The sequence below is a fragment of the Cyphomyrmex costatus genome, unplaced genomic scaffold, assembly GCF_001594065.2.
Source record: "Cyphomyrmex costatus isolate MS0001 unplaced genomic scaffold, Ccosl1.0 scaffold843, whole genome shotgun sequence".
NCBI classification, from domain to species: domain Eukaryota; kingdom Metazoa; phylum Arthropoda; class Insecta; order Hymenoptera; family Formicidae; genus Cyphomyrmex; species Cyphomyrmex costatus.
The window spans coordinates 116,795-139,074 of NW_017280423.1; the positions used below are offsets into that span (position 1 = coordinate 116,795).

Below are 22,280 nucleotides of genomic sequence, written 5' to 3' on the forward strand. Positions count from 1 at the left end.
CCCCCCCCCCCCCCCGACACCTTCTGGTTTTTATTATTTCATCACACCGACCGCCGTGAAAGCTCCTTCTGCCAGAATCTCTTCTAGGACATGCAATCCGACGAGCTGTGCCGCGCATAAGTCAGATCGTTACAATGTCAAAAATTGCACAGAACTTTAAACTATACTTATTTACAAATAGTATTAACATGTAATTTTTTTCATTGATTAATTTTTCAAAAAGTTAATCACATAATTCAAAATTTGAATACCTATCTCAATTTTGCATTTTCCAACATTGCATTGGAATGACAGATAATTCTATGATTATTTAAATGATATAGAAATACCTTTGAATCTCTGGTAAGAATTTGATTTTCAACTTCGTTAACATTGCGATTGATTGATGTCAGAAGTTGTTCCCAACCAACGCGCAGCGTTTCCATGGTATACTGAGTGTAGCGGTTCTCGAAGATCATACCTTCCTGTACCGCTTGATGGATCTTCTCCAATTCTTCAAGATGAGTTTTGTATTGATATACTGCCTGTTCGTACTCTTTTAGACGATGTAATTGATCCTCAAGAGTTCCCTAAAGTATAAACATAACTTTTAAAAATTTATGAAACATGTATAATAATTAATTAATATATAACATATAATATATATAATTAATTATTATCCTACCCCGGGGTTTGACTCTCGGCCGAGGTAATATTTTTCGCAATAAGAATTATTATTTTCAGATTTTAACGTCGTTAAACATCGATATAAGATCAAATAACAAAAGAGCATCAAATAATTATTAAATTGTTAATCAATTTAATTCGTTATAGTACTGCGGTAGTTTATGTGTTAGAGTTGCGTTTCAAGATCGACAATTGTTCGGCGCGCAGTTTAGAAGGACTACATATATAAATTCACGCGAAAATTATATAAGCAACTAAGATTCAGCTAGACTGTTATAGGCTTTGTATTAGTATTATATTATTACATTATACAGTCTTTTAAAAAATTTAATATAATTATCATATATATATATATATATATATAAAAATGACAGAGCCAAAATCTCTATTTAAAGTAGAGATGCATCACCTGAAGACCGAGACCAATCGCAGTTACAGCATCTAATTGGCGTTCTATCCATGGTCCAACAACATTGGCTTTTTCGGCGAATTGTCGTCTAAGCAGTTCATTATCTATTTTCACAATTCAAGAAATATCTTTTAAGTGCATAGAAAAAGTGTTCATTAAATCGTAATACAAATTTATATTTGGCATAAAATTTACTTAATATAATACTATGAATAAGAAAATCAAATTAAATAATCAATATATCACAAAATAAAGATTACTTTGTTGTTTGCGAAGTTCAGCAGCCAGAGTACCATCGCGTTGAGGAACTAATTGTCTAACGTCGCTCCATTTCTTGGTAAGATCCTATAGAATAAAATCAATTAATTTGAGAGCAATTTTTATACCATATCAATAATTTATTCTTCGACATACCATTGCAGTGAGAGTGGTGTAAGGATTCTCTAAGCCGCCAGGTATTTGGTATTGCTTGACTATGGATTCGACTTCGCGTACCAATCCCACAATTGAATTGTACTCCTTATCTGCTTCGCCTAGCGTAGCCTTGAATGCAGCGTGTGCATCCATCAGACCTTGAATCTCCTCCATTGTGTGGACAATAAACATGTCCACTAGATCTTCTCTAGTTCCATCCAACCAATTGTTGAATGGCTGAAAATGACGTTAATCAGTATAAAAATAAAAATTGAAAATTTGATGAGTAAAATTTTATATAATCAAGTGCTCACTGCAGCGCGCTTAGCAAATTCCAAATGTAAAACGTCTATCTTCTCCAGGATTTTCTCGGCTTCATCGAGAGCTTGGCGTCTACGTTGGGTAAGCGTACCTAAACGATCCCATTGATCGCAAATGCGTTGGCATCTGGCGTTTACAGATGCGCTATCGTGATACTCTAGGGTGCTGTAACAATAGAATTTAAATATTACAATGATCAAAATAATCGTCTAAGATAGATGCAGAGTATTGAAATTACTTAAGTTCTTGAGCAATAGCTGCGATCTGTTCTACACGATCCTGATGAGCAGCGAGATCTGACTCGAAAGCTTCGTGCTTCTTTTTGAGGGCCTTGAGTTCGTTTAATTTGCATTGCCGAAAATGTTGAGACGTGAGCATCTCTTCTTTGCCGGCGGTCCAATCCTCATGAGCGTCTGCCTTGTGCTTAAACTTTTGCGCCAAATGTTCCAGTCGCTCCAGACGCATCATCTCGGACAATAACCAATCCTCGAACGTTTTTTCGGCCAACTCCAAATCTAAAGTAATTTTCTAATGTCGGTATTTTACTTGAAAGATACAAAGAAGCATGTACAAGGAAATTCCGAAAAAAAAAACTCACTTCTCCACGCTTTATTTATGTCGGATACCATTTTTCCTTCTGTAGGCATATACGCCGGTCTATTGCTCAGCCTCAGTTTTGTCTGAAGAGTATTGAAGTTCGTTTCTAGTTTGGCTTTCTGTTCGACACGCGGCGGCTTATGTTTGCGCCGATATGTCCTGTACTCCTCCAGTTTCTTCTGACAACCGGCGAGGGAATTATCAGTCTGTCGATTCGCGAGCCATGGTAGCGTTCGTCGTATCCATTCGAGTAAATCGGATGCCAAGCGCTCGTATTCCTCCATGAGACGCTCATTCTCTTGGTTCACCTTTAGTACCTTGCAAATTCTGTTAGCAGCTGTCTCTGCCTACAATAAGAAAATGCATTTTTCTCCTTACAACGAATTTTTAGATTGCGTTTGTACATTTAAAACGTATACAATTTACTTTCACTAAGCATGCAATCACAAATATAACCATAACTAGAAATGTAAATAAGACACTTAAGTTGTAAATATTAAGTCAGTATAAATAAAAAAGGGCAAAGCCGATTAGTTAAACGAACAAATTTAATTCAAATAATCTTAATATACAAAATAACTAAAAACAAACGTTTCGACTCCGATCGGGTCATATTTTCAATGTACAAAAATTATATAAAGTATTTTGAAAGTTTTTCATTTATAACAGTTAATCAAAAGCAACGACGCAACAAACATTATTGCCAGATGCATTTTGGAAATCTTAATACTACATAATTTTGTAAAGAAATTTTGCAACAAAAAGAAGCAACCAATCTAGTTGATGACAGAATGAAGGTCATTACTTTATAAAAAAAGAAAAAATTTTTTCTTAATCTTTTTTCTTAAAAAAATTTTTTTTTAACTTCTGCAAAATTTCTTAATTAATTTTTATTATAACATGTATGTTTTATAACTTTGTGACTTTATTATTGGACATGTTACATCTTTTCATTTTATAATTGACAAGATTAATCATTGACTAGAAATTTACATACTATTAAGAAGATTTCCAAAATGTGTCTGGCAATGTTTGTTGCGTCATTGCTTTTGATTAACTGTTATATATGAAACTTTCAAAAAATATTTTATATAATTTTTATACATTGAAAATGACCCGATCGGAGTCAAAACATTTGTTTTTAGTTATTTGATATATTAAGATTTTTTTAATTAAATTTGTTCGTTTAACTAATTGGCTCTATACCCTTTTTTATTTATACTGTTTTATACATTTAGAGCCTTATAATTACTTTTAGTAAATATTAAGTATCTTGAATTTTTTCACTGCATGAGTTAACAATGTATTTTAATAATGTGCAAATATTTGACATGTTTGTTATAGAATATAGGTCATAGGTTAATTCGAATTGCAAAACACACCTTTTGAGCACCGCTAAAACAGTGGTAGTATGAGGAAACATAGGTCATCACAGCTCTCTCATCAGGCATTGCTGTATTTCGCATATCTAGAAAAACATTCGAAGAAACTCAAACCATGCGTTGTTAGCGTAAAAACTTGCCGTTAAATTTTAATTAATTTCTACAGTAAACAAGTCCAGTAAGGAACGCCATTAGTAATTCATTACATAATTCTTACAATGTCATATTTGCAATATACATATAATAAAAATGCCATGTCCTTCGTATAAACTATGCTGGCAAAGATAATACACACAAAATTCGGTTGTAACATAATCTTATTTATAATTAAAAAAATATTATAGAATATAATGCATAGTTTGTTTCGATCTTGGCGAACTAATCAAATTAAGACGAACAGCAAGGTGATTAATTAGCAGGGTCAAATATCGTTATCGGTTAGCATACAATTCGTTCAATTATAGTTCGCGTTAACGAAGGATTAAACAGATCGTTTTTAATAACGAGGGTAAGGACGGAGGAGAGCAACACGCATTTTTTGCGCTGACCTGCTGGGCACCTTGGAACGCGTGGTAGTAGCAGGACACATACGTCATGATAGCTCGCTCATCCGGCTTGGGAGTGTTGATCAAATCTATATGATATCAAGGGAATATATGAACATTAAAGCGTTTATGCATGTCACTTCGATACTAAAAGAAAGAATCCAACCGTAGTTCCATCCTATACAGCGAAAGGCAAATATATAATCTCGGCTATTCGATATAATGGTCTCCTCGATCCTAATAATCAAAATGACGAACGTATGTCCTATATATTTCTAAGATGTCTATCGTAAGTATTTAAATGTTTTTAATTTATTGTTTAATTTGTTACATACCATCGGGATCTAACATGCGAGGAATGTCGAGATACTTTTCAGCGACATCGAAGGCAGTGTTCAAGTTCTCCAGGGGGTTATCTTTGCTGAGTTTATTGTAGTCGATCAAATCGGGCCGATGACGATGAATAAGAGCGCAGAACGCGAGACCGTCCTTGAAGGACAGATGGAAATTTTGAACGTTAACATTCTTGTATGGTGCCGTTTTGCGTTGGCACCAAAGTAATAGTCCTTCCTTCGCGGTCATTTCCTCCACAGAGATATCCTGGATTGCGAATCTCAAGATAATGGTCCATATCATTCCCAAAGTCATCTTTAGATTACCGTCAACGATTTCTGTCAAAAAGTTACCAATTTTTGAAGCGTATAAAATGAAAAAAATATTAATTATAATATATTAAGTACGCAATATTTTTACGTTATAAAATACAAAAATATGATATAAACACTAAAAACCGATTCTCGTATTTGCTCTTTACTCTACCTTTATTATTATTTTAACATTAAGAGCTTTGTTTAGTATTAATTTATTAGTATATTATTGACGTAAAAAAGATTTTTATGTAATCAATATACGCAATTTAGTATATTATATTTTTTACGTAATGATTTCGTTAAGAATTTCAAGAGAAAAGAACATACCTTCCGCACCAATTGAAACTAGCTTAACGCCTTTACTAGCGATATAATCGAGGGCTTTGTTCACGTTAGCGATCTTGTGGAACCTCATTTTGCCTCTATCGGGTCTCGGAAGAGTTTCACCTGAGATGACCTCAAGCAGCAACATCAGTTTCAATCCATTCCTAAAATCGTCTTCGATCGATTCAATGGCAGTGCCCGCTTTGCGTAGATGCGAGTTGCACCAAGCTGTGAATGTCTGAAAAAAATAAAAAAAGGACCAATTAATTTGTATTTAATAATTATAAATTGGTACTGAGCAAGACAAGGATTGATGTACAATTAATACAGAAATAATAGCAAGACAATTCGAAGACAGTGTTTGCCAGAAATAGTTTGCTTAATTTTTTATATAAACTATATTAATTATGAGAAATAATCATTTAAAATGGGGGATTGAGTTTCTTCGCTATATATACTGCTTAGTGTATATTTTAGTATCGACCTCGATCCCTCCCGCTATATATATCTTCTGTTCTGGTTCTTAAACCACGATTTCCATCGTTGTCCAAAATAATTTTCTGATACGCTTTCGATATCTTACTACAATTACAAAAACAGCACATAATCTTGTTTAAAATAAACGTTCTTGCATGTCTAGCTTTGTAAAATATACCAACAGGAAATCAGATATCAGAAAGAAGTTTGCAGCACAATTTCCAGCTCTCTAAATTCTTTGTAGCGGAATCTCGTTCTGAAGAATAAAAATTAAGCCAGTCTTGAAAATGAGTGGCTCAATTCTTAAGAGTAAGATTTCACTCGTTAAAATGAAATACACTTTACGAATTTTAAAGAGAAATTAAACAAAATAATTATTTACGTTGTATCAGATTAAAATCTCTGCAACTGTCGTTCTCTATATATATCAATTTCTAACATCAGCTTCCGCGATATCTATTTTTTTTTTAACAATGACAATTTTTGTAATATAAATTACACAATACGTCTACATAATGACTGAGAGGCTTGGAGAAGGTGGTGTGCGAAAGTAAATCGAGAAGAATCAAATGTGAGTTCACGGGAAATTTATTCGAGATAAAAAAACTCCAGGAACTGGATGGTTGAGATTTTAGAATTGGAAAAATATTGCGTGAAATTCAATACGGGCGGCGTGAAACCCACGACGGGCCAATTTTGGACATGAGCCACCCTTCTAACGTCTCTGCATGCGTTCTAAGATCTATTTGTAAAACATTGACTCTCCTCCCGCGTTCGAGTATTAAAGCATTTCCGAGAGCATTTTCGAAAGGCCCTCTGTTACTTAATAATTAAACTATGTGAATGTAATCCTCAGGAAAGTCATCGAACGTATATACGTCGATCTTCGGGAACACGTATATCTATGCCTGTTCTACAATAAGGTCGCAAGCCGTAAGCCGGAAGAAATTAACCAATCATAATTGATTATTCTTTCATATTCAACTACGATTAGTTAGATATTCGACTATGATTTCTTGTGACTTTTACAACTTACAATTCTATTGTAAAATAAGACGATAGAAAGACATTTACAGTTTTAGAGTCTATGATCTATCTTCGCGAGGCGTTCACGATTGATGCATCACTCGTATTTTGTTCAATAAATAAGTAAGTAATATTAAAAGATATTCAGCAATAAATATTTTTTATTTATTATACCTCACATTTAATAATCACACGCACGCACGCACACAGTGTACAAAACGTGTGTGCGCGCGCGTGCATGGGCGGCAACTTTTGTGAGCTGTGTGGAGTATTTCATGTATCAGAATTTTTTGAAAATAACAAGTGTCAAAAATAGTTAAATTTTTTTAGAACTTTAACAATTCTCTTCGAAAAGATAAGATGAGAGATTTGTTTCGAAGTATACAAAACTAATTCAAATACTATTAACAATATCAATGACGTCATGAGAGGACTGCAGAACGTTCCTTTTCTGTATTGAGAAGATTAAAAACATATTTGCGCGTTCTACGATGCAACAATTGAATTCAGCTATATTGCATGTGCACTCCGAGGTTACTGAAACTTTAGATATTGATGCACTTATGGATGAATTCATTATAAAAAATAAAATTCGAAGTCCAACCGTTTATTCTACAAGATTCAATTTATTAAACACTTTCATTAATTTTTGTGTTTTAATAAATTTTGTTTTAAAGTTAATTTACGTATGTTTCAAGTTAAACTATAAACATTTATAAAATATTTATAATGTCGTTACTCATCATTTTTTACGATTATAAAGAGATTTTAATATGGATTAAATGAGAACATTTTTTGTTTTCCCACTCCCACGATCACAAGTTGTCCAACTCCACACATGGCGAATTGACAAGTCACCGTCTGTGTGTGTGTGTGTGCGTGCGTGTGTTGGAAAAATATTTATTTCTTATATCAAGGCTCTGCATATGATGTAATTTTCAATTTTTAAATCGGCTTCACCTTCCGCTATCCCCCTCACCTCAACGCCCCGCGCGCAATCAAAATGCCGCTCGGCAGTGATGTCCATTGATAAAAGTACCGCCATGACATTTGCGGAATTTGTAATTTGATACGTTACTAAGGGTCTCATATGTACGCGCAAATGATGTGCTGTACCGATAGAAATATAGTGTGCAGCTTAGTCAAGAGGCGACCTCGCGGATGAAAGAATGTGACAGCCCGATGTATTTGCTGATAATACATTATTTCTATTTCTGACCGTTTATACGTTATACGTAATACGATCATTTTCCAGCTTACACCGATAAGCGCGTTCGGTTTTTTTTTTTTTTTTTTTTCGAAAACGATTTACAACGAATGACAAATAATATATTTTCTAACTTATATCACGCAATTTGCAAAATAAAGACCAAAACAAAAAAAATGTCCGACCGATGATCGTGTTGTGCATGAAAAAAGTATACATAAATGGAGAGCAATTCTTACAAAGAGAAAGACTGACATTTAATTTCTTCAAAAATATTCAGTTGCAAAGTGACTAAAAAGTAAGTCAGCTTGTTTATTTTACATTTAAAATTTCTCATAAAATCTGTATAAAAATATATTACAATACAATGTTGATAATAGAGGAGAATGTCCTATCGGACAGTGTTCTAAATCGGACCTTTTTAATTTAAATAAATACGGTTAAGCAAATTTGCGTGCTATTTACAATGTAAAGTCCTTATAAGACACCGAACATGTGACAGCAGTTTGGCAGTACTCTGTCATAACGTTCATAAAATATTATAGATGCAAATATGTATTTTCGGCTATCATGCAAAATTTGTTTAAAAAAGAAAATCATTGTAAATCATTATTTAAAAGCTGTTAAAAATTTGAACAGTAATTGATTTAAGATAATTAAAGAGCGTGTAGAATTCAAAAATATCAAGTGTTTTGTGATTACTTTTGCGATTTAATGTAAAATTTGTTCCAATCGTTCGAAAAAACCCGTGTCCAAATCGGACCTCTCTTTGGGTGTCCAAATCGAACCTATATACAAAAAAAACACTAAAAGGACAAGTAAGCCAGCTAATTCATCGAAGAAAGGAAGTTCGCCGCAACCTGGTTGTAGTATTGGTGATCGACCGACGAGATCTGGTCTAAGGAACACTAAATCAATAAAATATCATGTGTTATCAGACACACTCACAATCAGACTACATTTTAGAATTTTTTCCGAGCACCATGCGTGTGACATGTGGCTGATGTGACCGCTAATTGTTTATGAATTTTTAATTAAACAATGGGCGCGTGATGTTGAAAACTATACAGCTTTTCTTCAGTTTCCTCGTATCTCAGACTATATTTTAGAATTTTTTCCGAACCTCTATCACCCCATGCGTGTAGCAATAAAATTATTTATATTATTTATACATATATTTTATAATGTATTTTCATTATTATTTACAGTATTTTTAACTTAATTTTTTCTCGTTTATCACCATGGCGTGTAGTGATAGTTAATATTTTCAATACATTTTTTATGGAAATACGTCCTAAATTACACTTTTTCTTACGTTCTAAATTACATCTTTTCAATTATAAAAAATTACTTCCCAATTTTTTATAATTGGGGGCCCCGCACCGTTATTCGTCTCTGGCGTCTCATATGGGGCCGCTACAAGTGACCGCCGCTAGCTTCAGCGTCATGTCCCTCAGACCGAGCGCTCGTTTTTTTAATTTCTTAAAGATGGTATTTTTCGTATAACTTTAGAAAGTGAGTTAATAAAAAATATAAAATTAATTTTGTAATGTGCGTACATATTGTATAAAACGAATTTTGAATTGAATAGCCTTGTAGATCAAAAACCTGAAGTCTCTTGATATTACATATATTAGAGTAAGACAAGTTTATCATGTTGTTTATGTGCTTAACAAAGTTAGAAATTGGTCTATGCTTAAAAAAAGTGAAATAAATCCTGAAATCAGTTAAATTAATTTTTCTGAAAAAGAAAAAATGGAATTCTGGTTGTTTAACTTACGCGAACTATTAAAGTTTTAAACTATTGTCTACAGAAGTGGGATCAAAGATAAGTAAAATTACATTTAAGAACAACTTAAAATATGTCAACTAATACATTTTAGGTCGGAAAATGGCGAAAAAACGGTTCTAATTTTTTTTTATGTTCCATCAAATCTAAAAAAAAATCTTAAAAAAGTCATAAATATAATTTATGATAAGATTTAGCTGCTGAATTATTTTAAAACTGGTAAAACATCTAGATCATGTAAAAAATACAATTTAAAAAATTCTTGAATTAAAAAAAAAAATTTTTTTGAGCCAAAAGAATAACAAAAATATGTTTACTTTAATCATTTTGATGTCCTTTATAACCATAATTTTTTTTGTAAAGATTTAAATTAACGGAGAAAAAAATTACTATAACATACTAATGAAAAATCACATTTTGTTTGATATCTCGAAACGGTGTGACTTTTTTGAGATGAAACTTTGCTCAAAATATTCTTTCATCAATATGTTAATTTTGACAAACCCTTGTGACAATCGATTACGTGTTGTGGCCTAAAATTACCTCCTTATTCTGCTATATCTTCTTAATGAATTTTAATCAAATAGAATTTTATCCTAATCGAAATTCTTCTTCAAAACTAAAACGCGCAGAGCTATCATAAAAAAATCTTTATTTTTTTTTATATTATTCAAACAATTAATTAGTAATTTTGCGGTTATTTAAACGGTAAATTGGTAATCTCACGTTAGCCTCTTATTCGATTGTCAGCTTCATCGAAATCACACCGTTACAAATATACCGATGTGAACCTGACGTCCGACTTTATCAAAAATAAAAATTAATACCGTAGCGCGTTTGTACTTCGTTTGTACCTATTTGTACCGACCTTTATTTCGTTTGTACCTCAAAGAATACAAAAATAAGTGAGTTACAACAATGGCCAGCGCCCAACTTTAAGATTTTTTTAATTTTGCTATTCGAAAGAAAACCGTTTATACCCGTTTGTATCTCCCTTATTTTCGTTTGTACCTCGAAGGATTCGGAGATACAGCGCTATTCAGTTTTCGCGCTACCCCAATATAATGAACTTAGCCTTTCAGATATCGAAAAGCGACCAACGGCACTCGAAAGAGAATCGTTTGTACTTCCCTTATTTTCGTTTGTACTTTAAGGAGTTCAGAGATACAACATTTTCAAAATTTTCAAAAAACGCTAAGAGGTTAAGTTAGTCATTTTAAGAGATATCGAAATGGGACGAACGGCATTCGAAAAAAAATCATTTGTACCCGTTTGCACTTCCTTGATTTTTTTTTTGGGTTAGGAGATACAACTTTTTAAAAAACTGAAAAGCGCTGTATTTTCGGATCCTTTAAGATACAAACGGGTACAAATAATACTCTTTCGAATATCGTTGGTCCCATTTCGATATTTTGACAATTCGCTAAGTTGGCTATATAGGGGTTACGTAAAAACTGAATTTTCAGACCCTTTGAGGTACAAACAAAAATCAAAGATGGTATCAAAAATGGGTATAAACGATTCTCTTTCGAATGGCATAAGTAAAATAAAAAATCTTGAAGTTGTGCGCTAGCCATTTTTGTAACTCACTTATCTTTGTACTCTTTGAGGTACAAACAAAGTAAAGGTAGGTATAAACGAAGTACAAACGCGGTATCAATATTTATTTTTAATAAAGTCGGGCGCCAGGTTCATCGTATCATAATCGTTGAATTATTATTTAATAATTTATGGTATGGGCATTAAAACTTCCGAAGTTTTTCGTGGAAATTCCAAACGTACATACAATATTTAAATCGAGATGTAACGTAAGAAATTAAAAATAGAACCTATGGAACATCAAATAAATGCAATACAGAAGATAAAAAAATCGCAAATATTTTTGTACATATTTATTTTTTTTATCAATTAGAATTCTCTCCCCCCCTCTCTCTCTCTCTCTCTCCCTCTCTATCTCTCTCTCTCTCTCTCTCTCTCTCTCTCTCTCTCTCTCTCTCTCTCTCTCTGTTCTTTATCACACAAACATAGATTTATTAATCATATTCTTTAAAAATACATTATATCTTCCGTGGTTATTTATTTATTTCATATTATTGTCACATCTTGTCACTCAATAATATTTCATTACCTATATCTCTTATTTTCGTACTCTGTTATGTGTCGATTTGTCATCGCGTAACAATGATCTTAGTAAAAATATGGCATGCGTTGGCTGTCTGGTTCCAATTTTGATATTTGGCTGGCGGCCGAGAGTCCCAAAGGTTAACGATCTTATTGCAGTGTACAGAAAGAAATCGATCGAACGCGGAACGAAACTATATATTGCTCCAACGATTTGCTGGATTTCAACTTTCACTTATCGCGATCATAACGTCGATTACGCGTTATCGGATCTTGTCGCCGTTGCAAAAGCGCCTTCTCAGCAACAACATGGTCTGCCAAATTGGCAGTATTAAGCAAACATCTATGAAGTTGGCCCCTCATTGTCAAAATTTTGAAAAAATAAACAGAGTTCTGGTTGCTCCCCAAAAATTTCTAGAGTTCTATAATAAATTTAGGAAGAGTTCCATTTTGATTAAAGCAGCAAAAACATTCAGCATCTAATTAGCATCTAATTAGTACCTAATTTTGAAATATGTTAGAATTCATTTAATGTTGGTGGGGGAGCTAGCTTAATAGGAGTCCAAGCTGTTTTGGCGAGTAGCCATTTAAATACACATGTCATCAAAGGAAAAAAATTCCTATCACAGGAAAATGTTTCATATATAGTTGGCGCGCTCAGAGCTTCAGTGATATGATGTGATCGATGATTTTACGAGAATCCTATACAGTTAATCATCCATTGAGTGCCGTACCATGCCCTTCCTCCTACGTGTTAGCGCATTTAATCTGTAATTACTGTTAATTGGTATGCCCCGTCGTATTTTATTCCAGACGTATAACGAACTAGATCCAAACGAATGTAACTTAAATATCACGGTGACGATTCCTCGATTTTCTCACATCGTGTGACAATATATACGTGAGCAACTTGAAAAGTTTCTTAAGTCACACAGAGATAGCGTATCGCAAAAAAGACATAATAGCCAAAAAGTACATCATCTTTTATGGTTGCTGTCAAATTTTCAGACAATTGTGTCCATTAATCATTTAGTAGACGAGTAGTCAAACAAAGCAAGTCAAACATTTTTTCAACAATGGATAAAAAGGAGTTTCGTGCAGTGATAAAATGCTATTTTTTTAAAAACAGCTACTTAGATTCAAGCAGAGTTGCAGGAGGTTCATGGTACATCTACTCCTTCATTATCAACCATCAGTTTTTGGGTAGACGAATTTAAATGTGATCGTACTAACAACGATGATGAACAATACAGTGGACGCCCGAAAACTGCTACCAACGAAGAAATAGTCAATAAAGTGCTCGATATCATTATGAGTGACCGCTGTTTAAAGTTACGTGAGATAGTAGAGATGATAAGCATCTCAGAAGACGAAATATTGAGCATGAGAAAGCTGACGTCGTGATAGGTGACGTCGTTTGCTTACGGTGGAGAATAAATGCGTGCGTATGACCATCTCTAAGGAGCGTTTGGATCTGTTTAAGCGCAATCCACGAGAATTTTTTCGTTGAATATGTGACCGTGGACGAAACATGGATTTCATCATTTCACATCCGAAACAAAACAACAATCGAAGCAATGGACTTCGTCTGGTGAACCAAGTCCCAAAAAAAGCCAAGTCAGTTTCATCGGCTGGGAAGGTCATGGCCACTATTTTTTGGGATTCTAAAGACATCATCCACATCGACTACTTATAAAAGGGAAAAACAATTACGGGAAAATACTACGCCGACTTGCTGGACCGTTTCGACAAAGAATTGAAGAAAAAACGTCCTCTTGACTAAGAAAAAAAGTGTTATTCCATTACGACAACACACCTTTCCATTCATCTGTAATTACCACCGCAAAATTGATCAAATTACGATACGAATTGCTGCCTTATCCGCACTCTCCAGATTTGGCCCCATACGATTTCTTTTTGTTCCTAGACCTGAAGATTTGGCTCGGAGGAAAGAAATTCACATGGAATAAGATCATCGCCGCCACGAACGTCTATTTTGCAGAGTTTCAGTCATCGTACTTTTTGGATAGCTTGAAAAAATTGAAGCTGGACTACTAAGTGTATTGAATTAAAAGGAGATTATATTGAAAAATAAAAATGAAACTATTCCGAAAAAATGTTGTTTTCTTTCAGATTTAAGAAACTTTTTAAGTTGCCCACGTACTTTTATGTTTTATATGTATATGGTACACACGTACACACGCACACATGCACGCACACATAAATAAATGTACAGATATTCGTGATAAGGTATGAACACGGACGTATGACTCTCTTCTTAAATTCTTATCATACATTCTTCGTCGAATCTTATGAAACTTTTACGGACTATATTGCAATGAACTATCATGTACAACATAATGATTTTTTAAACTATATTAAGTATAATAGCATTTCAATTAAAAATTAAACCGAGAAAGGATAACATGTTTTAATGTAAGAAATCAGAAAACATGGTAGTGTCACGGTGCTAATAGAATTTACTTATTTGTAACAAATAAAATTACACAGGACGTAATAATAAGGCCAATAATTTAGAGCGCAACCAATGTTATCTTAAAGTCGAGGTTAAAGTGTTACCGTTTACTACTTGTATACATAAAACATCTAATGATTTATATTTCATTCGCTATATATAAATAATATTTTATATTTCTACAAACAACACACACACACACATGAGGGAGAAAACCTAAAATGTAAATTATAAGTTGCTTCAATTGTTTATTAATTTATTGGTTAAAAGATTTTTGCCTGGTCCACAATCTTGCTTTAACAATATGGATATAATCTTTAAGACTAATCAGGCAGCGAGATTATATGCAACATAGCAACATTTAAACATAAACACAAGATCAATAATATAATATAGGGTGTGCTTTGATATATGTACATATTTGACGAGAACCTCGACATCAATTCTGTTTATTTTGCTTTCCATGTTGTCAAATACTACAGATCTCATTACTCGCAATACACTGACATTTAAAATCTCATTACGTGTTGTAACCGTTATTTCTTGTCTCTCATTGGTTGATGCACATATCCAGGACTTATTTAGAGTTAAAGAAATGGGAATTGCCAATTTTGTTACAGTTTATGTTTTACGGATTAAAGTTAAAAGATGGATATGATGTCACCTGGCGCTTAAAGTTTTAAGCGGGGAGCACAGACTTTTGCATAACGCATAAAGCATGTGCATAAGGAATATCATTGGCCCATTTTCTTATGCATGAGTCAATGGACCAATCAAATTCTTTATGTATATGGTTTATGCGTTATGCAAAAGTCTGTGCTCCCCGCTTTAGAGTCCAGACACAAGCTTTTGCATAACGTATAGTGCATAAGAGAATCAGCCAATCGAAGTTCTTCTTTTCCGTGAAGTGGAAGGAAAGGAGGGATTCAGATTGGTTGTTGATTCCTTTATGCACTATGCATAACGCATAAACCATATACATAAAGAATTTAATTGGTCCATTGACTCATGCATAAGAAAATGGGCCAATGAAATTCCTTATGTATATGTATTATGCGTTATGCAAAAGTCTGTGCTCCCCGCTTAACGCTTACGTCCACTTAAAGCAAAGTTGTGGACCGAGCATTCTTATTTAAAAAAATAAAAATAAAAAAGAAAAAAATTGAAGAATATTACTTCCATTGTTTTTATGTCTCGTACTTTCTTCCTTCCACCTTGGGTTTGCGGAATCGCATTGCTGTCATAAAACATTTTTTGAAATGAGGAAATTTTACGTAAGCTTTTCTGCGAATCATGAATAAAAGTGCGGTTCGATGAACGGTACGAATTTTCGTAGCGATGTCAGATCTTGTTAAATGTGAGTTTTCGGGCTGCAGCGTTTCCGAAACGAGGCATGCGGATCTCTAAAATTAGAGGCATTACGAAAAATATTCGCGGTGCGCGACTAGGGTTGCCAACTGTCCGGTCTTCATAGAGTCGTGTCCGGTATCCGGTCGACCCATATTAACCTCCAAAGGTATATTACAGAAAAGCAGGAACCATTATAACCAAAGGTATTTGGTTAACAAATCAAACCTAACGTTACATAGCCTGATTTTTAAATATATATTTAGTTAATAAAATAATTATAAAGAAACTTTATAAATAAAGTTTTCTGCAATTTCCCAAGTTTTTTGCAATGATCCAAATTTTAAGTGAATACTAGTCCTAGAGTTAAATCATATTAATTGTAATTCCAAAAAGAAAATATCCGGTAATTTAGACTTACATATCTATAGCAACCCTATAATAGATACGCCGCGTCGATTTCTCAGAGACGCGTCATCATTATCAATATCGGCATAACTGACTTGATGTCACTTAACATGATCAGGCACGACGTGTCGAACTGAGGAGGGAAAAAAAGATAATGAGAAAGAGGAATGGCTATAAGTCATCGTGAAAATCACGAGCATGACTCATTGCGCTCTTGATTATTTTTGTCATAAAGTCTGAAAATACAATCCAAAGGGCTGCGGCCGATATACGAGAAGTGGTAGAGAACGCGCACGCGGGAGAATCTCGAGCTCCTGCCAAAAATAAAGAAAATACTTGCAAATACGTATTCGAGAATGCTCTAACTTATCAGTATCTAATGGCTTTGTCAAATGTACAAAACAACATTGTAATGCGAGAATCGTAAAATAAAGATATTCGCGAAAAGCTCGACCTTTAAGACAGTTTTTCATTTTCTCGTTAACATGTGGTTAGACTTAACCTCGGACTTAACTTTATGATAATACATCTTTCTCGTCATGATTGATCATCGAACTAAATGGTTTTAACCCTCGAGAACGGAACACATGGGTCTTTCGTGTCTATGTTTTTCATCTCAAATTTTTATATCAAAACTGAATTATTTTCTTTTTCTGGTTCACAAAGTAATTTTCATAATTTTTCTAATTTTTTTTTCCAATGTTAGCATAGTTGAATAATTTAGTAGAAATCTTGAAGAACATTTGTGAATTTTTATAAAATTTTTGGAGCATTTTAAGAGCCTTAAAATCGAGTCAAACATAAATAACCCATGTGTGCCATCCGAAAGTACTGAAAATGGCTGCGTTCAATAAAAAAAGCAGCTTTGTAACTGTTGTAAAATTCTTGAATATGATTGATTTAGATCTAATGATGAATAAGGGACCAATCTGTCCGAAGGTTAAAGTTACTTTTAAAGTTACCACTATAAAACCATCAACAAAAAACCAGTTTAACGATAGTTAATCATAGCTAGAAAAATACCATTTTAACATCATTAAATTAATCAGATAATAAAAAATCGAACCTAAATCGAATAAGTCATATTTCCATTGTCTTTCTACCACCTGACAATTTTTGTCTAAACATTTCCAACATGGATGTTATGTTTTAACAATAAAACGTAAAAATTATTTAAAAGATATTTAATATTTATTAGCTTTCTTCAAAATAATCACAAAAATAAATAAGATGCCAATGCGAGACACAGATTATTGGTGTGTGCACTTTTCTTACAATTTATTAAAAATAAATAAAACGTATATGTATCGATCTATGGTCAAGGTCCTCCTCAATACAAAATAATATAAAACTAACAATTAAACACAAAATTACAATTATGATGGTAGCGCATACAACTACACTTAATTAAATTCAGGTGGTAATGTCCAAATTCAAGTCAAACTTGTTCATTAAATTGTTAAACTTATTAAAAATGTTTAAAAAATAAAAGTTAAAAGTTATTTTTGATTTTTAAGTGTAAATTTTTTTTCCATAATAAATATATAATAATAAAATTAGCTTACACGATTGTCGAGTTCGAACAATTTTGATTATCTTATATTTGATTATCTTATATTTTTTTCGAAAATAATATTTTAAATGTAAGATAAGCACACGCAAGAGAAATGTAATCCTATCAAACACTAACTACGTTTAAATTATATTTAGAAAATCATGTAATTACAATGCATTTATAAAATTATACTATACAATCCATGTGCTACATTTGTAATAATAATAATAATTTAATAATAATAATTTAATTCCCCTCCCCCAAATATATCATCTTTTTAACTTTTAAAATAACACACTTTTTAACAAAAACAAAAATATATAATAAAACAAATTAATTTTTAATTTAATCATTCGTGAAATTGTATTCATGAAATAATGAATGATTTATTATAAATATACAAAAACGAAGTTTTATCGTTATACTATAATACTTAAATTATTTTTCGATTCTCTCAAGTACACTTCGTTCAATTTCATTGATAAGATTAATAAAGAAATTGATTTTTGAGTTCGAACATTATTTCATTCTCATGTAAGTTACTTTTGGCAGAGTAGTATCAATGACTCTTGATACTATTAATCAATTTTTTAGTTACTTTTGTAAGCTCAAATTCTTTTTTTTTAAAACGTTTTATAAACATAGAAAGGAAGACCCGATATACTTATGCCAGGCATATTTTGAGGGTTTATACAGACAAACTTTCATATAATTGTATAAAAAGATATGTATAAAAAAATTTAATTGCATTTTTATTATAATGCATATAAAATACGAATAACTAATTTTTTATACATATTATACATTTATACAGCTATGCAAGTGTGTTTGGATAGATGTTACTAAATGCTATTGGATTCCAAGAGATTAAATACTCAACCTTTTTCTGTTCTTTACATTAAGTAGCTACACTCGTGTCAATTGAAAGAAAAAACCGACCTAATATTCTTTCTTTCTTTCTTTCTTTTTCTCTCTCTCTCTCTCTCTTTCCCCCCCTCCACTCTCTAAAACAGGAATACATATCAGATCTCGGTATTATCTACAGTTAGAGTATATTTGTAGTAAAGTGCAACTAAATAAGATAAATCAAAGATATTTCTTCGAAAATTTTTGTTACTTTCCCTAATTAGGAGCTCAATGCGATTTGATTTTTGCTAGAATCAATCATCCTCGATTTTCTTCTAAGAGTTAAAAAGTGGAAAAGAAATAGACAAATTATTTGTATAACCGATGAAAGGTTGTGTAACTGTTCTTTGTGTAAACCAAAAGTTATAGTAGTACAAAAATATAACATAAAAAGGTGCGAGATGGATAATTTACAGTAATTACAGTGACATAGTCCGATTTGAAAAACATCATGAATCATAAAAATATATCTTTTTAAAAGAAAAATAATTCAAAGCGGAAAAAGAGGGGATATAATTTTTTCTGTATTAAATGTGTATTTAATAAAATAAAATTTTTTAAATATAATTTTTATCGACAATTTTTATTAATAAAATTTTAGAAATATAAAATATATTTTAATTACTGATCAAAGTTTTGGGACTTCCAAAAGAATACCAAAAGTATACCTATTTTAAGAATACAACTGGTAATCCTAGGCTAGATCCGAAAAGACTGTCTCAAGGCAAAGGAAAAAAAGCGAAAGGAAAATAAAGAGGGGAACAAAAAGGAAAAATTCTAGATTACGATAATATGCTTGCCTTTTTTTGCTGCTTCTCCCAAGCGGGATCTAAGAGACCTTCCCTCTCCCATTCCTCTTCGGGTGCCATGTATCCATCTCCATAGGCCTCCATGTCGTTCATCCTGCCCACTTGTGTGTGCGTGTCTCACGTTCCTTCAAATACCAAAAACTTGATATCACATAACTTTGTTTAACAAAGGAAAAAATTTTCGGCGGGTGGTATGAGAGGGAGGGGGAAGAAATAGGAAAGAACTCCGGCAAAAGCCGTGGACGTTTCTTTCTTGTGAAACAGCTGAGAGAAACGTTTGATCAATGATCGATGGATGTACGTTCGTTTATACGATAGCGACGCGTATACCAAAAAGTGGGAAAGGGTTAGAGATAAAAAAAAAAAAAAAAAATAGAAAAGGAGAAGGAAAACTAAGCGAAATCGAGGAAGTAACGAGAATGATAACTGAAGAATGGAGGTGAATTCAGAGAAGGGGGGGATTTGTGAGCGGGAGATTATCAAAGATCAGCAGAGGGAGAAAGAAAGGGAGAGAAGTGCAGCGATGGAGCTAACAACCCAATACGAAAACGTACCCGCTAAGCCAAGGAAGTAACGAGAATGATAACTGAAGAATGGAGGTGAATTCAGAGAAGGGGGGGATTTGTGAGCGGGAGATTATCAAAGATCAGCAGAGGGAGAAAGAAAGGGAGAGAAGTGCAGCGATGGAGCTAACAACCCAATACGAAAACGTACCCGCTAAGCCCAGAAAATGTTCAATTTCGTGTCGTTCTTTCCCTCGCACTGACCCCTCTGCTGAGTCTGACATACGCGATTTGCACGCCGGCGCACGATTCTCCCTTCCCTGCCCTTCAGCGACTTGACTCCATATAGCATCCCCGCTTCCCCCTAGAGGTCCGACAATCTCATTCGCTGTCTACCACTCTCCTCACAGTTGCTCCTAACTTCTCATTAGGGAAGGGGAGGTGAGACCTCTTTCATTCCGAAATCCGACTCCTTTCTAAATTCTCCTCATTCTTGTCTCTCGCAAACATAGGGTGCCTTCCAACAAGCGACATACATAACACGGTGCGACACAGTATATCCGTACGTCCTTGTTCGCCAATGTTTACCAAGGATGTGACAATCACTGTATGTTGTATTGTGTCGCTTGTTGGAAGGACCACATTCTCTTTGTAAACGAATGCTTGACAATGCAAAAAAAAAAAAAAAACCCCCCAATTTGCATTTGTTTGGTCTAGAATGAAGGCGAAAAACGTTGCAGTGTACGCATGAAAATGCGACGGCCGCGACAATCGACAATCGAATATGAATGTTTTTGTCACGTCTAGGCCTCGCTAAATGTAATGCGCTCTATATTAGGGAGGGAGGAGGGTGCTCGCGAGACATCTTGTTGCACAAATAGGCTCATTTGCCCGAAACTAACCTCCGTCTTCCTCCCTCGCGCGCGCGCATACGCACGCATGTACGTCGATCCGTTGCTCACTTGCAAAAACGTAGAAGCGACGAAAATAGCGTTAGAGTCGGGCGTCGCAACAGCTCATTCACCCACACACGCGACTAAAATAGGACGACGCAAAATCTCGAATCAACCGAGGCAACACCAATACACCATTCTTGAGAAAATGCACGGACAGCGCTGCCAACTCAGATTGTCGAAACCTACAAATTCAGGCCTCGTTTCCACTGAGCGCATTATGCAGGGTCTACAATACAAGTCATAGAGGTCGGTAAAGCCGTAATCACCCTAGCGATTGAGCGATTGTGATTGACGATTGAGGATTACTTTTCAACCAATCAGAGCAAAGGAATCACCGATTGCTTTGTTCCGATTGGTTGAGAAATAATCCTCAATTGTCAATCACAATCGCACAATCACTAGAGTGATTACGGCTTAAGGGCGGGTTCACACCTTGACGGAAAAGCAGAATGCGGAAAAGCAGTAGCCAATCGAGTAGTCGACTTTCTGTTAGTTTTGTACTTTTTACTACCAAGACGAGTTCTGATCGGTTAACTGCTTTTCCACTTTCCGCTTTTCCGTCAAGGTGTGAACCCGCCCTTAGAAGATCAAAACAGGCGGAACGAAACGCGCGGAAGTTTAGTAAAATCTAGATAATTTTGTCTTCCGCTTTTCCGTGTTTCCGCGCTCCATGTAATCGCACCCTAAGGGTGCAAACCCATGCAGCGGAATAGCGTAACGCGGAACGAGAGCAGAACCAATAACGAGCATTCCGTGTTTCTAGAGAATCTCGTGATTGGTTCTATTCTCGTTCCGCGTTACGCTATTCCGCTGCATGGGTTTGCACCCTAAGATTTGGATGTATATCAATTGCATTCGGGTCAGTTGCGCACAAGCCAATCACAACGCTAGAAAAAAATTTTAAAAAATTCCCTATGCAAGAGTTGCTGTGATAGGCAGTGGACAATAGCAAAAACGCATCGATTGAGTATACTTTTATCAAAATTTGAGGTGGACTGAGTTTTCTAAAGCCCTAAACACAATGCGAGAGAATAGCGATAAGTTTCAACTTATCCAGAAATTGAATACACCGGAATACGCATTTTTGATAGGTTGAAACTTATCGCTATTCCCTCGCATTGTGTTTAGTGCTTAACATTTACCAAATTATCCAATCATAGTCGATTATTCTTCTTATATTCGACTGTGATTGATTAATTTTCTATGACTGTTTAGTAGCAAATCCACAAAGTTGATTTTCTTAAGCCCGATCTACAATTGCGTAAACGTAGTTGTAAGTGGTTGTAGTTATAAGAATTGATCAATGACAGTTGAATATTCTCCTCGTATTCAACTGTGATTAGTCAATTCTTACAACTACATTTACGCAATTGTAGATCGTGCTTTACTGCT

At 34.0% G+C, this 22,280-nt stretch overlaps 1 protein-coding gene across 4 annotated transcripts in view; it reads right to left on the minus strand.

The window, feature by feature from the left end:
* Actn (alpha actinin) overlaps positions 1–20,969 on the minus strand; it is a 23,466-nt gene extending 2,497 nt beyond the window's left edge. The window contains exons 1-12 of one of the 4 annotated variants that reach the window (XM_018549615.1): positions 20,835–20,969; positions 19,421–19,554; positions 5,312–5,546; positions 4,670–5,005; positions 4,338–4,423; positions 2,409–2,754; positions 2,049–2,325; positions 1,804–1,975; positions 1,490–1,726; positions 1,336–1,420; positions 1,076–1,179; positions 330–569 (exon numbers count right to left, since the gene is read on the minus strand). In XM_018549615.1, coding sequence (XP_018405117.1) covers positions 330–569; positions 1,076–1,179; positions 1,336–1,420; positions 1,490–1,726; positions 1,804–1,975; positions 2,049–2,325; positions 2,409–2,754; positions 4,338–4,423; positions 4,670–5,005; positions 5,312–5,546; positions 19,421–19,522 — 2,220 coding nt within the window. In that variant the 5' untranslated portion in view covers positions 19,523–19,554; positions 20,835–20,969. Of the gene's footprint in view, positions 1–329; positions 570–1,075; positions 1,180–1,335; positions 1,421–1,489; positions 1,727–1,803; positions 1,976–2,048; positions 2,326–2,408; positions 2,755–3,789; positions 3,876–4,318; positions 4,424–4,669; positions 5,006–5,311; positions 5,547–19,420; positions 19,975–20,143; positions 20,216–20,834 lie in introns of those variants that run through there. The other 3 variants (XM_018549616.1, XM_018549614.1, XM_018549617.1) reach the window with 3 other exon arrangements.
* Positions 20,970–22,280: the final 1,311 nt, after the last annotated feature.